We start from the raw sequence: 14,585 nt of genomic DNA on the forward strand, positions 1-14,585 counted from the left end.
TTGAGGGCTGGCTGGTGCATGAGAGAGCAGACACCTCAAATGAACTAAATGAATTAGACAGAATCTAAGCCTATGGGCTGCTCTCACATGCAAGGTTTAAAATTTCGGTTTCGGTAACCGTTTCAGACCCCACAAAAAACCGAAATTTCGGACCGAAATTTGGTAAATGGCGAAAAATTGAATTTCGGAAATTTTCGGTTTCAGTCCCCCACCGGTATCCAAAATTTCGGTCCAAAATTTCAGATTTCGGTCGAAATTTTAAACCATGTTCACATGTGGTAGCCGGTCCACAAAATGCCTTCTGCGATGGTACCTAGCAAATCCCGAAAATATTTTATTTTCATACAAAAAATGTACTATTAAGCTGGATAAAATTCAAAACATGTGATAATTGCAAGTATGTTTCACTACTTTGAAAAAAAAAAATTAACAGATCTAGAAGTGTCGTGGCAAATCCTAAAGTATTGGAATCCAACCAGGGTACTTCACCGATTAAGAAAAATCCATGTAACATAGGTTCAGACGGTCGAAAAGGGTGAAGATGAAACCAATAGGCACATATGAAAGCACACTCCATGCTTCACAACAATGCAAAACTGGGGAAGCCAATAGTAGTGTAGTGGAGCACCCCAAAGAGCTTTGACAGCCAGATTATAAAGACCCATCTATTTGTATCTCTGTACTTCTAGCTAGCTCTTAACATACAGTGCTGAACAACACACTGTTATCAGTATCAAGATGCAAGAAATTATTACACTGTACACCCACAATCTGTAAGAGTTCTTATTCACAGATATTTAAAGGGCGAAATAAGGCATTAATCTGCCAACCAGAGAAAGAAAGAAAAAGTAGAGTTTATTTTCAGCATTATATTGATATACTTTGAAACTCTTGATGCTACTTCCACAGTATGTATTGGTGTCCGTGTACCTGTCTAGCTGCATCATGGTTTAAAAGAACTGTTGCCCCCCTTCACCCCACACTACATTAACTTTCTGTGAAGGCAACAGAAAGGCCTAGATGAGGACCCCACTAAATTGCCACGAAGCTCGTTGTGAGAGTTTGTTCGCATTAGTTTGTATCGAATAACCCACTGAATAACAACAAGGCTTCGTTTGTGGGTTTGGGCTTCAATCCAAAACTCATGATCTACATGAAGTGTTCCGCACTGTTATCACCTGCGTAACTTTTTTTTCAAATTTAAATTGGCAAGAAGCACTTTAAAAGCCTCAAACTTCACCCAAAACAAAAACAAAACAAAAAATACTCGCTCAAGTTACCGTACCTCTTGCGCTTGCTCTTCAGAACAGTAGCAGATGAAGGGTTACTATGCCAGTTCCTTTTACGCTGATTGATGAACCAGTTATTAATCTGCTTCAATTGCAGTCCTGTCTCCTGCACTAACCTTGCCTTGTCATCCTCCTGGAAAAGGTCAGGAGACAGTGTGATGCACGGAATGCAAAAAAAAAATAATGTCAAAAGCATAGAAAGAACAAAACAAAACACAGACGAAAAATAGCAAAAGAAAAATGCTGATTGGGACACAAGTTATAATTAAAAGACACACAAAGGCACAGAAGCAAAAGTTAGACATGCAACATATTATAAGTTGAATCACAGCAAAAGGAAGAGTAGATAGCAACACTTACTGTTGGGTATGGCCACTTCGAATGCGACTGCCACCATGCCTTTAACAGAGATGTGGTGTCCCCTGGAAGCTTACCTGCCCTTCGCTTGCGCAGAATCTCCTCCCTTATGTCCACAATCTTTTCCTTGTAGCCCTACAAGATGGGAGAACTGATTGGTCATGTTCAAAATACTTTCACAGTTATCACATTTCCTGGATAACGCTTATTGGTGGTTTTGATACGTATCCTAGAAGTGCATTTTCAGGGAAATTTTTTGCCATTTGCAGAGGTATCAGAAACACCAGTAACTTATCACAACAATGTCAGTTTTGTGCAAAAATATGAAATATTCCCTGCTACCTGTTTGAGCTCGTGCTTCAGCTCTTGCCTCACACGTTCCATCAAGGATCGTTCACTCTCAGTTGGAATAAGAGGACCAAAGCCCATGCTGTCTGGCCCATCCAAACTTCCGTCGTATAAATTCGTGTCACTATCTGCTTGGTCATCGTCGTCATCTGACATGGTTGCACCCGTGCCTTCACCTGGAGAGACGCCTGTTCCATTGCCCACAATTAGACCCAAGTAATCATGAGCCTTACTAGTAATTTCCCCTGCTAAACAGGGTTAAGTACTTCTGACAAAGGCATAATATATCATCTTGAATTGACCATACAAATTGATATTTGTGGGATACTTGGTTACAACAAGCAACTTAATTTTCTTCTAGAAGTAGGACTACCAAAAAAATAAATAAATAAATAACCTCCAGCAGTCCATATGTTACAGGGTGCATGGATCTTAGGCTAGACAATGAACTAATGGTATGGCCATATAGTGTTATCAGACCAATTGCACGGATGAAATCTAAGAATCAAATAAAACACATTTCCATACTTTCCAGTCTTTCTATGCACCAGTTCACTAAAATCATGGTTTCTATGCTTCTATCACACCGAAATATAAGGGAAATGATAAATGCGCCCCTTTTCATCACTTGGGACACCCAGCTACAGTGTATCTGTGACTGCAAAGGTGCTGATGTACTTGGCAATCAGGTCACTTCATTCCTTCAAATGTGAAGTACATCAGCACCTTTGCAGTCACAGATACTGTAGCTGGGTGTCCCAAGTGATGAAAAGGGGCACATTTATCATTTCCCAAAAATAAATGTAACAAAAAATGAGAAAAAAAAGAAGAAGATGAGAATAGTGCGTACACGACACACAAGATGAGAATAGTCCGTACATGACAACATAGAAGTCCACAAACAAAATCAGCAGGCCAAAGAAAGGAACAACAATCCTCACAAGACACAGCAGCTCATAAAGGAGAGCCCTTTTTTGGAATATAAAGGAGAGCCTTTAGCCCACAGAAAAATAGCACCAGTCGAAACAAAGGCACAAAAGGCCACAAAGAGATAACGGAAGCCGTGCGAAGAGACTGTGCTGCCCATCTACAACTTCCAACCATCTTAGCAAGGAGCTGAACCCGCGCAACTTCTACAAAGTATACAGTCAAACCTGATGATCAATCGCCAGCAGAATACAAGGCATGGGCACAACAACACACAATGTTTTAGATTGTATTTGCATTCTTTTTTATTAAGCAATGTGATGCGAACTGTGAAACTTTTTAATGCAGGGAATTTAACCAGGTAGAACGCACCCCTAAAAGCTAGCCTTTAGAGGGAGGGTGCCCATTCCCTTCTAACCCATCCCCATCCATTTCATTTATCTGATGTGGGACTATTTGCTTTTGCATGGAACCCCAACAATCTCCCTCTCCACGCAGAAGCAACGTGGACAATCTCGCCCCTCCACGTGGCAGCAACGTGGAAACCACGAGATAACTACACAGGGTTTCCGAGATCTTCCCCGAGGGACATTTCCGCCCTTGGAGGCAAACCGGGGTTACCACGCCCTGAGCTCTGATTCCATTTGCAGGGAATTTAACCGGGTAGAACTCATCCCTAAAATCTAGCCTTTACGGGGAGGTTGCCCATTCCCTTGTAGCCCATCTTCATCCATTTCATTTATCCGATCTGGGACTATTTGCTTTTGCATGGAACCCCAACAATCTCTCCGACTTTTTTTTTTTTTTGCTTCATCACAAAAAAGCCTTCCAAGAGCCCAAGAGAAAACCCTCGTGTTGCCCTTAATGAAATACGAGAGAATGCCATAATGCGATGCAATACATATGATCTAAGTGTACATGTCCTGCCAATCCGACCCTCGTTGATAAATGATAAAATCCTAGACCCAATAATAACCGCAATGTCGAAATGGTTAGCATCGTTAAAATTATGTAGTAATGTAATAATGAATAAAGTCTATGTATAATTTATATATGAATAAAAATATCATCGGGATGTAGTTGCGACTATTAAGAATTTCAAGAACCTCTCTTTAGCATCATCAAAATTATCTACCAATGTAATAATGAATAAAATCAATGTATAATTTATATATGAATAAAAATATCATCAAAATGTAGTTGCGCCTATTTAGAATTTCAAGAACCTCTCTTTGCAATGTATGCGTGCTCTGATGACGGTCATGAGATGTCAACATAACCCGTTGGGTCAGTGAGGGTCAAGACTATCAATGGAGCATAACTAAATCAATCAAGTAGATTTTAGATCTTTGTGATCATCTTCAATGCTCCAATAGCCATATTCATAGGGATTCAAATTCAGAGACAGATATTCTTGCAAGAGAAAGGATTCAGAGAATGTCAATTGTTTTAGGACTCATTTCCTTTTGGCTTAATGTTTGCTTTGAGATCCTTGATCTTTTCTTTTGTATAGTCTTTTTTTCCCTTAGAGGGTGAGCCTCGGCCCAACAGTAAGGTTGCTCCATTGTGACCTAGTGGTCACAGGTTCGAGTCACAGAAACAGCCTCTCTGCAAAGCAGGGGTAAGGCTGCGTACATCTAGAACTCCCCAGACCCCGCAATGGCGGGAGCCTCGTGCACTGGGCCACCCTTATAGTGTTTTTTTCCTTGCTATTAAATTTCATATTCGGATTTCATAGCTTTTTCTTTTCCTTCAATAAATTTTTGGCTAAAATAAGATAAAATGCAAAGGTTCTATCCCCAACTCTACGGTTGATGTTGTTTTTTAGCAGACAACAATTCATTTGGGAAAAACAAAAGGAATATAGAGGTGAAACAAAATCATAGCCCTGAAGCAAACACGAAGATTTCTTCTAACTAAAAAATAATTTAAATGCCACACACGTAATGACAGGTCACAATATCACTATAACCATTAAAAAAAAGGTCACAGTATTATTACAGAATACTCCAACGATTTCTAAACAATCCACCAAGAAATTAGTCACTAAATTTTTTTGAGTTTGACACTCATTCAAGTTTGAAATATTCCAAGAAACAATAGGGTTATTGCTTTTGTTCCAAATATTTATGGGAATGACAATTTTAATATAAAAGCAAGATGCAAAACATAAAATTCTTCTTGGTTGGGAAGCAAATTGGGTAATCGGAAATCGTGCAAGCTGCTCAAGAAGGCTTGAACTTGAAATTGTATTATCCTCCGACAACAAACTAATCAGATACAGATCAATAATCAATAATGCATTCACATCCAATGCAACACAATAGGTTTTTGTGTGGGACAAGTTTTAGAGAAAAAAAAAAATTATTCCCACCCCATCTTGATGCCTACATTACAAAATGAAAGAACCAATGATATTCAGAATATCAAATAAAGAAAAATTTTCAAGTCACCTGTTAGGCTTTGTAGAGATTGTTCGAGCTCCCAGCAAGCCATTACGGCCTCCATCGCGTGTACACGAACATGCTGTTGCAGTTGTTCTTTAAAGGAACATAGCAACAGAACATAATGTGTCTAAACACAAAAAGAACAAGGATCAGCAAAAAAGAACAGTATGATCAAGTCATTCAAGAATAAAATGGACAAAAATGATTTCGAAAAAGATCTAAATGTTATTTAATGAACTAGTTCATCCATATAACACACGTACATCACAACACAAGCTATAGTTCATCCGTAACCTTAATTTTCAAATAATTGTATGAAGTGCGACTAGTTACTTTAGGAATAGTAATAATTAGTTGGAGGGGTTGTTGGTCCCAGTAAAAATGGATTGTTGTATACAATAAGCTACTTGGCAATGAATAGAACCATATGAAGGAGCTATGAAGATACACTACGAAGGGGTCTTTGTAGAGCTCCACTAAAATCAGAAATGGACACGAAATTAGAACATTTATATATATACCAAATCATAGTTTTAAAACTTCCCAGCGTCGGCGTCAACTCCCCCGAGTCAACTCCCTTTTACCTTGCCGCATTCCCCATTGTGCCGCATCCGCATTCCACATTTTACCTACATGGTCAATAAAAACTCCTTTGACTCTCCCAAATTATGACCGCATCAACCGAGTAATCAGTTGCGTCAACCGACGACTTGACCGCGTCGTGCCGAGTCGACTAGGATTTTCTTCGGCCACGTTCCGCGCCGCATCCGTGTTTTCACACACTGAGTCAAATGACTTACAAGACAACTTCTGTTCTTCTCTTCTTTTTCTCTACCTTCTTGCTTTGTCCTGATTTTATTCTTTTTTTACCCATAGGTACAGGAAAAAAAATTTAAAAAAAAAATAAAAAAAAAAATATATATATATATATATATATATAAATATATGAGGAAAGTGAAGCTACACCGCCGGCTTAAAATACAATGGGCCCACATTGTTTTGGTGATCCAAACCATTCATTTGATTGGCCCTCACATAGATAGGGTGTCCACCAAAAATCAGCTCCATAGGATCATCCCAACCCTTCAAACTGTGGAGGCAAAAATGGACAAATTTGTGAAGGTTTTTACACGTTCATTTTTGCCTCCACAAATCGTAGGGTTGGGATGATCCTATGGAGCTGATTTTTGGTAGACACCCTATTTATGTGAGGGCCAATCAAATGAATTCTTTGGATCACCAAAACAATGTGGGCTCATTGTATTTTAAGCCGGCGGTGTAGCTTCACTTTCCTCATATATATATATATATATATATATATATATATATATATATATATATATATATATATAGAGAGAGAGAGAGAGAGAGGAATATGTTCGTGCGCTCAAGCTCTAATAAGGAATGGTGCGCTTGAGTGCACCAATCACATGGGTCCCACAATTTCTGTGAGGATCCAAACCATTCATTTGCAAGGGCCTATCATAGATAGGGTGTGTACCAAAAATCAGCTCCATTGAATCATCCTAACCCCTCCAAAAGTGGAGGGCAAAAATGGGCAGATTTGTGGTCTGTCCATTTTGACCTCCACAAATGGATGGGTTAGGATGATCCTATGGCCCACATTGTTTTGGTGATCCAAACCATTCATTTGATTGGCCCTCACATAGATAGGGTGTCCACCAAAAATCAGCTCCATAGGATCATCCCAACCCTTCAAACTGTGGAGGCAAAAATGGACAAATTTGTGAAGGTTTTTACACGTTCATTTTTGCCTCCACAAATCGTAGGGTTGGGATGATCCTATGGAGCTGATTTTTGGTAGACACCCTATCTATGTGAGGGCCAATCAAATGAATTCTTTGGATCACCAAAACAATGTGGGCTCATTGTATTTTAAGCCGGCGGTGTAGCTGCCGGTGTAGCTTCACTTTCCTCATATATATATATATATATAGAGAGAGAGAGAGAGGAATATGTTCGTGCGCTCAAGCTCTAATAAAGAATGGTGCGCTTGAGTGCACCAATCACATGGGTCCCACAATTTCTGTGAGGATCCAAACCATTCATTTGCAAGGGCCTATCATAGATAGGGTGTGTACCAAAAATCAGCTCCATTGAATCATCCTAACCCCTCCAAAAGTGGAGGGCAAAAATGGGCGGATTTGTGGTCTGTCCATTTTGACCTCCACAAATGGATGGGTTAGGATGATCCTATGGAGCTGATTTTTTGTACACACCCTATCTATGTAAGGCCCTTTCTAGTGAATGCTTTGGATCATCCTAACAATGTGGGCCTCATTGGTTTGAGAGCTCAAGCTCACGAATATGTTCCAACGCTCAAGATATATATATATATATATGTGAGAAAACGGTTCCTACACATATGTGTAGATAAGTTATCTACACACTAGCTTAAAATACAGTGGGGGCCACATTATTTGGGTGATCCAAACCATTCATTTTTAAGGCCCTCACATAGATAGGGTGTCCAAAAAAAATCAGATCCATAGGATCATCCTAACCATTCGAACTGTGGAGGCAAAAAATGGCCTAATTTGTAAAGGTTTAAAGACATCCATTTTACCTCCACAAATCGTAGGGTTGGGATGATCCTATGGATCTGATATTTTGTAGACACCCTATCTATGTGAGGGCCTTTAAAATGGATGGCTTGGATCACCCAAACAATGTGGGCCCCCACTGTATTTTAAGCTAGTGTGTAGAGAACTCTCTACACATATGTGTGGAACCGTTTTCTCATATACATATATATATATATATATATATATAGCGATTTGCGCGATTTGCTACCCACCTTTGCAGAAGCCACTTCGCGCCCCGTCTTTTGCATGTGTAGTGTTAAAGTATAAAAGATTAAATAACACCTTCTCCAACAGCTTAAGCTTTTGGAGTATTTGGTCATTTGACAATTAGAAATTACATTTCCTATATTAACAACCAACAAACTACCAAATGTAAAACATAGAAATCATTAAAAGACTAATACATTTTCGAAGTAAAATGAGAGCTGACTGTTTCAAGGTTTGCTCCAAGACCAATACAACCATTTAGGTTCTCACGATTTGATTAGAGTTCCAACCCTAGCTTAGATTTCCAACATTGAAATTTACAAGGGCTAGCTTAGATTTCCAAATAAATACCGACTCCCTTAATATATGCCTAACCTGCATGCTTTTAGAAATAATGAAAATCAAAGTGGTGACACAGAATATTACCCAGTTAACTCGAACTAGAAAAAAAAACTAGGAACCAGAACAATCTTTATTTGGTAGTAGGTAAGTTGACTCGAACTTGAAAAACCAAACATTATGATCGATTTCTTTTCTTTATCAAGTGAGTTTTACATTATACATAAGGGACACAAAAACAATATATGATGATTAAGCAACTCCACCACCTAACCTAAAGTTACAAAATAACTCACATCAACTTAAACTGATAAAAGAGTATTACTACCGAACGTTAAAAAACAAAACCCTAATAAAATCAGCACTATCGTCAAGCTGAACATTGCAATTTTAGCATTCCTAGTATATCCATGAAAAACATAGATCAATTCTCCAATAATAGCAAAATGTCCACAACTTGATCCTTGCTTTTGATAGAAGGCATTTTGATTTCAACTTATATCAGCTTTTAGTTGCAAATACAATTAGGAAGAGTTGATAGAGTAGATAAATGAAGAAGGTGAAAGAAGAGAAACTCACAAAGGAGAAGAGAAATGTTAGTAAAATTCCATAGGAAGATAAAATATCCTTAAACGAAGGATGCAAGTAATGAATAGAATGCAACCATAGAAATAAATCTAACACCTCAGAGTAGTGTGTTTTTCATCTCCAATAAATTCACACAAAAGTAATCGTATTAGGCGACAATAAAATTATATAAGTGACAATTAGTAGTTACCTATGACTCTTATAGTAATTTTCCATTTTCGTAAAATACAATTCAAGTTACCAGGTTATGAGTGGAAAAAGAGGAATTTGAAGAAAAGAAGAGGGAAAAGATGAAGTTGAAGAAAAGAGAGTCATACTATCGAAAATAAAAACAAAACCCTAATAAAATCAGCACTATCTTCAAGCTAGACATTGCAACTTGAGCATTCCTAGTTTATCCATGAAAAACATAGATCAATTCTCCATAGTAGCAAAAATTTTATAACTTGATCCTCGCTTCTGAGATAAGACATTCTGATTTCACCTAATATCACCTTTTAGTTGCAAATACAATCACGGAGATTTGATAGATAAGAGAAATGAAGATGGTAAAAGAGGAGAAAATCAAGAAGGAGAAGAGTAATGTTGATGTAAAATTGCATAGACTGAAAACATGCTTCCTTGCCTTATATTAACATGAGTATTACATTCCATTGACTAAAATACCCTTAATGAGGGATAACACTAATGAATAGAATGCAACCACAGAAATAAATCTAACACTTCGGGGTGAAAATGTGAAATGGTTTCCATCTCCAATAAATTCACACGAAAGTAATCTTATGAGGCAATGATACGTACCTAGATGGGTCCCACTTAGTGGAATAGATTAGTTAGATATTTTAGTGAATAAGATCATATCTTGATATATTTAGTAGTTAGGTTAGATTAGGATAGTCTCTAATTAGCTATTTCGATTCTTATAATAAGATCTTTCTATGTTTATCATTAAGTGCTTTATATAAGCATATGTTATCATTAATGAAAATGAATGAAGAAAACTAGTTTGAGAAATTGTGTCTTGTGCACAAAGGAGGACGGATCCTTCCCTCGAAGTGGATCAAGAGGCCGATCTTCCCTCTAAGAAGATCAATCACGTTAGGAACCGATTCGGGTTCGTAACAATTGGTATCAAAGCAGTCGATCATGCGCCATGGCTACGTCTTCAGAGATTTTGAATTCGATGCGTGAAGATTTTCAGAAGATCAAAATACTTGTTTTGGAATTGAAGGAATGGCAACGACAATTTGTGGAAAGCTTGAACAAAATCGACATGATGATCTAGAAGTCTTGCACGATGAAAAAGAAAAGACGAAAAAGAAAAAGAGGAGAAAAGAACAGTGAAAGAAAAAAGAGGGAAGAAAAACTGAAGAAACCACAAACGAAAGTCGTCATTGATTTTCAGCGTCGTCGAGTTTGTCGCTGGAAAATCCATCATTCCTCTCGACACATCCAACACCAGCGTGAAGATCCTCTCCCACAACCATCCGTGCATTAACTGCCAATCCGTTCCAAAAAACCGAAACGAAGGAGCTTTGATGAACGGTCCGATGAGACTAGTTTTAAGGTGGAGCTGCGTAAACTCTTGATGACGACATGTGCAATGGTGACTAATTATAAGACAAAGGGAGGGAGAAAGGGATGTAAGATCTCATTTTTCTCCAACCAGTGCTTAATCTTCAACCTTGAGGACAAGGTTGATTTCAAGGCGGGTGGAATGATACGTACCTAGATAGGTCCCACTTAGTGGAATAGATTAGTTAGATATTTTAGTGAATAAGATCATATCTTGATATATTTAGTAGTTAGGTTAGATTAGGATAGTCTCTAATTAGCTATTTCTATTCTTATAATAAGATCTTTGTAGATCTTTCTATGTTTATCATTAAGTGTTTTATATAAGCATATGTTATCATTAATGAAAATGAATGAAGAAAACTAGTTTGAGAAATTGTGTATTGTGCACAAAGGAGGACGGATCCTTCCCTCGAAGTGGATCAAGAGGCTGATCTTCCCTCTAAGAAGATCAATCACGTTACGAATCGATTCGGGTTCGTAACAGGCAACAATAAATTGATCGAAGTATTTTTCAAAAAAAAAAATTATGTGTAAAATTTTCAAAAAAAAAATAAATTGATCGAAGTGACAATTAATCATTGCCTATGACTCTATTGTAATTTCCCATTTTCGTAGAATAAAATTCAACTTACCATGTTAAGAGTAGAAAACGAGAAAAATGAAAAAAAGAAGAGGAAAAGGATGAAGTCGAAGCAAAGAGAGCCATCAAGTTATGAGTCCAGAAACTTGGGGATATTACAAACACATCCTTCTGGAGTCCTCCATTTTGTGTATCAAGTTGGGAAAGTTTATTGGTGTGGGATGAAAATATTGGAACTCTTCCAAGAGATCCAGCATTAGGGTTTGACTAATATACTTGGATTTGACTCCTATACTTTCTTAACCATGGTTTTAAATTTCGACCGAAATCCGAAATTTTGGACTGAAATTTCCGATTTCGGTGGAGACCGACACCGAAATGGCCTTTCCCTGAAAGGGTCATTTATTTGGGCCAAAATTTCGGAATTTCGGCCGAAATTTCATTTTGCCCGAAATTTAAACCAAAAAACCTTTTTTATTATTATTTTAATATTTTACCGAAATTGCCGAAATTTCGGTAATTTCAGCCGGAATTTAATATTAAATAAAATACCCTTTTCTTTGTGGTACCGGATTTCGACCGAAATTTCAAAATTCCAGGGGTTCGAAACCGGTACCAAAACAGAAATTTTAAACCATGTTCTTAACAATTACTACCTCTTGCTTTGATTTGATATAGGCACATTTGTAGGAGATTGCGTTGCATAGAACATAAAACTCACACCTAAGAACAAAAAATTGAACTAATTAATTTTTAATTCTACCTCATTACAGGAACTTCATTCATTTTTGTGACAAATCCCAACAATCAAACTCGTTGCAAACATCGGTTATAAAGATCACCTGATGCATGTTCCCTCTTTTGGTAGGTAAAAGCGGTCACAATGTTGCATCTACTAAAAATTGAATACCAAAGAAAAGAGATAAAAATGAAAAAAAAAAAATCTCAAGTGGAAATCACATGTCCCTTCAAATTGCTCTCTTCATTTTTCTTCATAGCTTACCTAGATCTTTCCCAGGGAAGGCAAATCAATACCTTCTCTACATATTTCCTAAATTCTCCATTCTACCCTTACAATATAGAATCAGAATAAGGTCATAATCTAATAGTTATTAACTAGTAAAAAGAGAGAGGAGACTTGCAATTAAAAAAAAAAATTGATTTAATTACAAGGATTAGCAACAGAATTTCCAATCCTTTTCTCTTCTCAGTCTCATAATCACCATCTACTAGCAGAATAACAATAACAAAAATCAAAACAATAAGAACTAAAATATTAAAAAAAAAAATAGTAAGAGGCAAAGGAACCTAACCATGAACTGATCGAGCTCCTTATCTTCACCAACAAGCAACTGATTCCCCTGTCCAAGAACAGAATACTTAGCCACCACATGCTGCGACTGAGCCAGCTGCGCATCTATCCTTGGCAACTGATCAACCGGCGTGGCGATTCTCAAGCAAGCCACATGAGCCGATAGGAGCTGCTCATAGAGCGGATGCGAAAGAATATCGGCCTTGTATCTAGCATTCTGCCACGGCGCCACCGACTCTCCTCCCTCTCCCTGACCACCAGCCACCACCACCTCACTATCCGTCATATCTCCTCCCGCCGCCGTTTGATTATCACCGTGAGAGATCGCGCCGGCGATCATAGAATCGCTCGATACCGGAACATCTCCGGCGCCTGCGCCGGACACATCGCTCGTATTCCGTTGCAGCATCGGCCGCGGCAGCCACTGATTCCCGCCTGAAGCTGCTGACGCCGGCGAATCGGATGTAGTCTGCAAGTGGAGAAAGCTACCGTCGGAGTAGTGATTCTGTTGCCGGAGAATTGCGCTGTTTAACCACGTCGGTCCACCGCCGGCGAGATGTTGCTGAGTCGGTTTTCTTGATGAATCGATCATAAATCTCTGTAAATCTTTTCCATCTTTACCGGTACTACCGGTTTCCGACGAAGCTTGTCCGAGCTGCTCCGGCAAGATGCTGCGTAAAACCGCCTGATTTCCTCCTAAATGTTGCTCCGAGAAATGCGGAAGCGATATCTCGTGTGAAAGATGGTTGTGGAACGCCATCGGAAAACTGTTTCAAAGCGATTTTCTCATCGCAATGAGAAAAAGAAAAAAAAAAAAAAGAGGTTTCGGGTGTAGAAAGAGAAGTTTGAAAAAACGACACGAGAGAGAGAGAGAGAGGGTGTAAAATATTATACAAAATAAGAAAAAACGTGTGGTATTTAAAGACGCTGTAGAAAACCGGTTTTGTCGATCGAAACCGCTCGTGAAACCGCTTTTGGAACGGCAGCGGTATTTCTAACCCCTGCTAGATTTTTGGAAATATAACGCCGCCAAATTTAATTCGATCGGGAAAAATCGCTTTTTGCTGGAGTGAACGATTGGCCGTTGATGCGTGGATCGAGATCTGGATCGGACAGATGTTGCGATGCAACGTGGCGATTTCTATTTCGATATTCTCTTCTTATGAGAATTTATATGATGCGTAGATAGATTGTTTGGAACTCGGCTCTTCGTTTTTAAGATGTGGACAAAACCTTGATGCAACACAAGAGACATGATTTAATGCCTTCATAACTCGTCGGAGTTATAGACAAAAGATCCGGGGAGGAAGAGAGAGAGAGAGAGGGGTGTGAAAGAGTAAAAAATGGGGTAAGTTATTTATCCTCTCTCTCTCCACCAGTCACGGAAAGCGACCTCAACCCGTCCCAAGGACACGCGGCGGATTCCTATCGCTCTGGACCACAGACGGGACCCGCATGAGAGCACGCGGTCTCTCTTAACCAATGAGTGGGCTCCACGTAGCCCTTAATCAAGCAATGTGGGGTCCACTGGAATTTGACCTTGGGTTGCGTGGCTCTACTTTTGGCTGTCTGGTGCGCCGCCGGGTAAGTCACGCTCTTTCATGGTCCCCTACGTAAAAGCCAGAAAGTAGATGGTCCCCCCCCCCACCAATTGCTCTTAACACCTTCTAGTGGGCCCCACGACAGAGGCTAGATCTCATTAATGGCAATCCACGTGGCGTGGCGTGGCTTTTCGAAGGTGGTCCTTCTTCTGCTACAGAGCTGCCCTCAGCTCGAAGGAAATTATTCCGCCAGAAAAGATACTTTGTTTTTTTAGAAAGAGCAATGATAAATTCGCACCCCCTGCAGGATAATTCGCTCCCCTGTAACGTCAATTCACGTTAAAAAGCGTTAAGGTTTGCCACATATGGGTGCGAATTTATCATAACCTTTTAAAAAATGGATATAATATGAAGAGCCGTGCTGGTCAAGGTCAATGGTCCCGATACATCAGACGTATCGGAAAGA

The 14,585-nt window shown here is 39.0% G+C and overlaps 1 protein-coding gene across 3 annotated transcripts; it reads right to left on the reverse strand.

The window, feature by feature from the left end:
- Positions 1–651: 651 nt before the first annotated feature.
- Positions 652–13,865, reverse strand: KNAT3 (homeobox protein knotted-1-like 3). Of its 3 annotated transcripts, none has more exons than XM_077361432.1 (6): positions 12,580–13,865; positions 5,375–5,495; positions 1,989–2,182; positions 1,650–1,781; positions 1,286–1,422; positions 652–1,149 (listed from the first exon to the last, which is right to left on the reverse strand). In XM_077361432.1, exons 1-6 carry the CDS (start codon positions 13,336–13,338, stop codon positions 1,143–1,145), a joined length of 1,350 nt encoding a protein of 449 aa, XP_077217547.1. In that variant the 5' UTR covers positions 13,339–13,865; the 3' UTR covers positions 652–1,142. The 3 variants fall into 3 exon arrangements, with proteins under 3 accessions (XP_077217547.1, XP_077217546.1, XP_077217548.1); XM_077361431.1 differs by having other exon boundaries at positions 652–1,186; positions 12,580–13,864; XM_077361433.1 differs by having other exon boundaries at positions 652–1,178; positions 12,580–13,862.
- Between the last annotated feature and the right edge of the window lie 720 nt (positions 13,866–14,585).

The sequence above is a fragment of the Tasmannia lanceolata genome, unplaced genomic scaffold (genome assembly GCF_043159265.1).
Source record: "Tasmannia lanceolata isolate RefF3 unplaced genomic scaffold, GAP_Taslan_0.1 ptg000018l, whole genome shotgun sequence".
Classification (NCBI taxonomy): domain Eukaryota; kingdom Viridiplantae; phylum Streptophyta; class Magnoliopsida; order Canellales; family Winteraceae; genus Tasmannia; species Tasmannia lanceolata.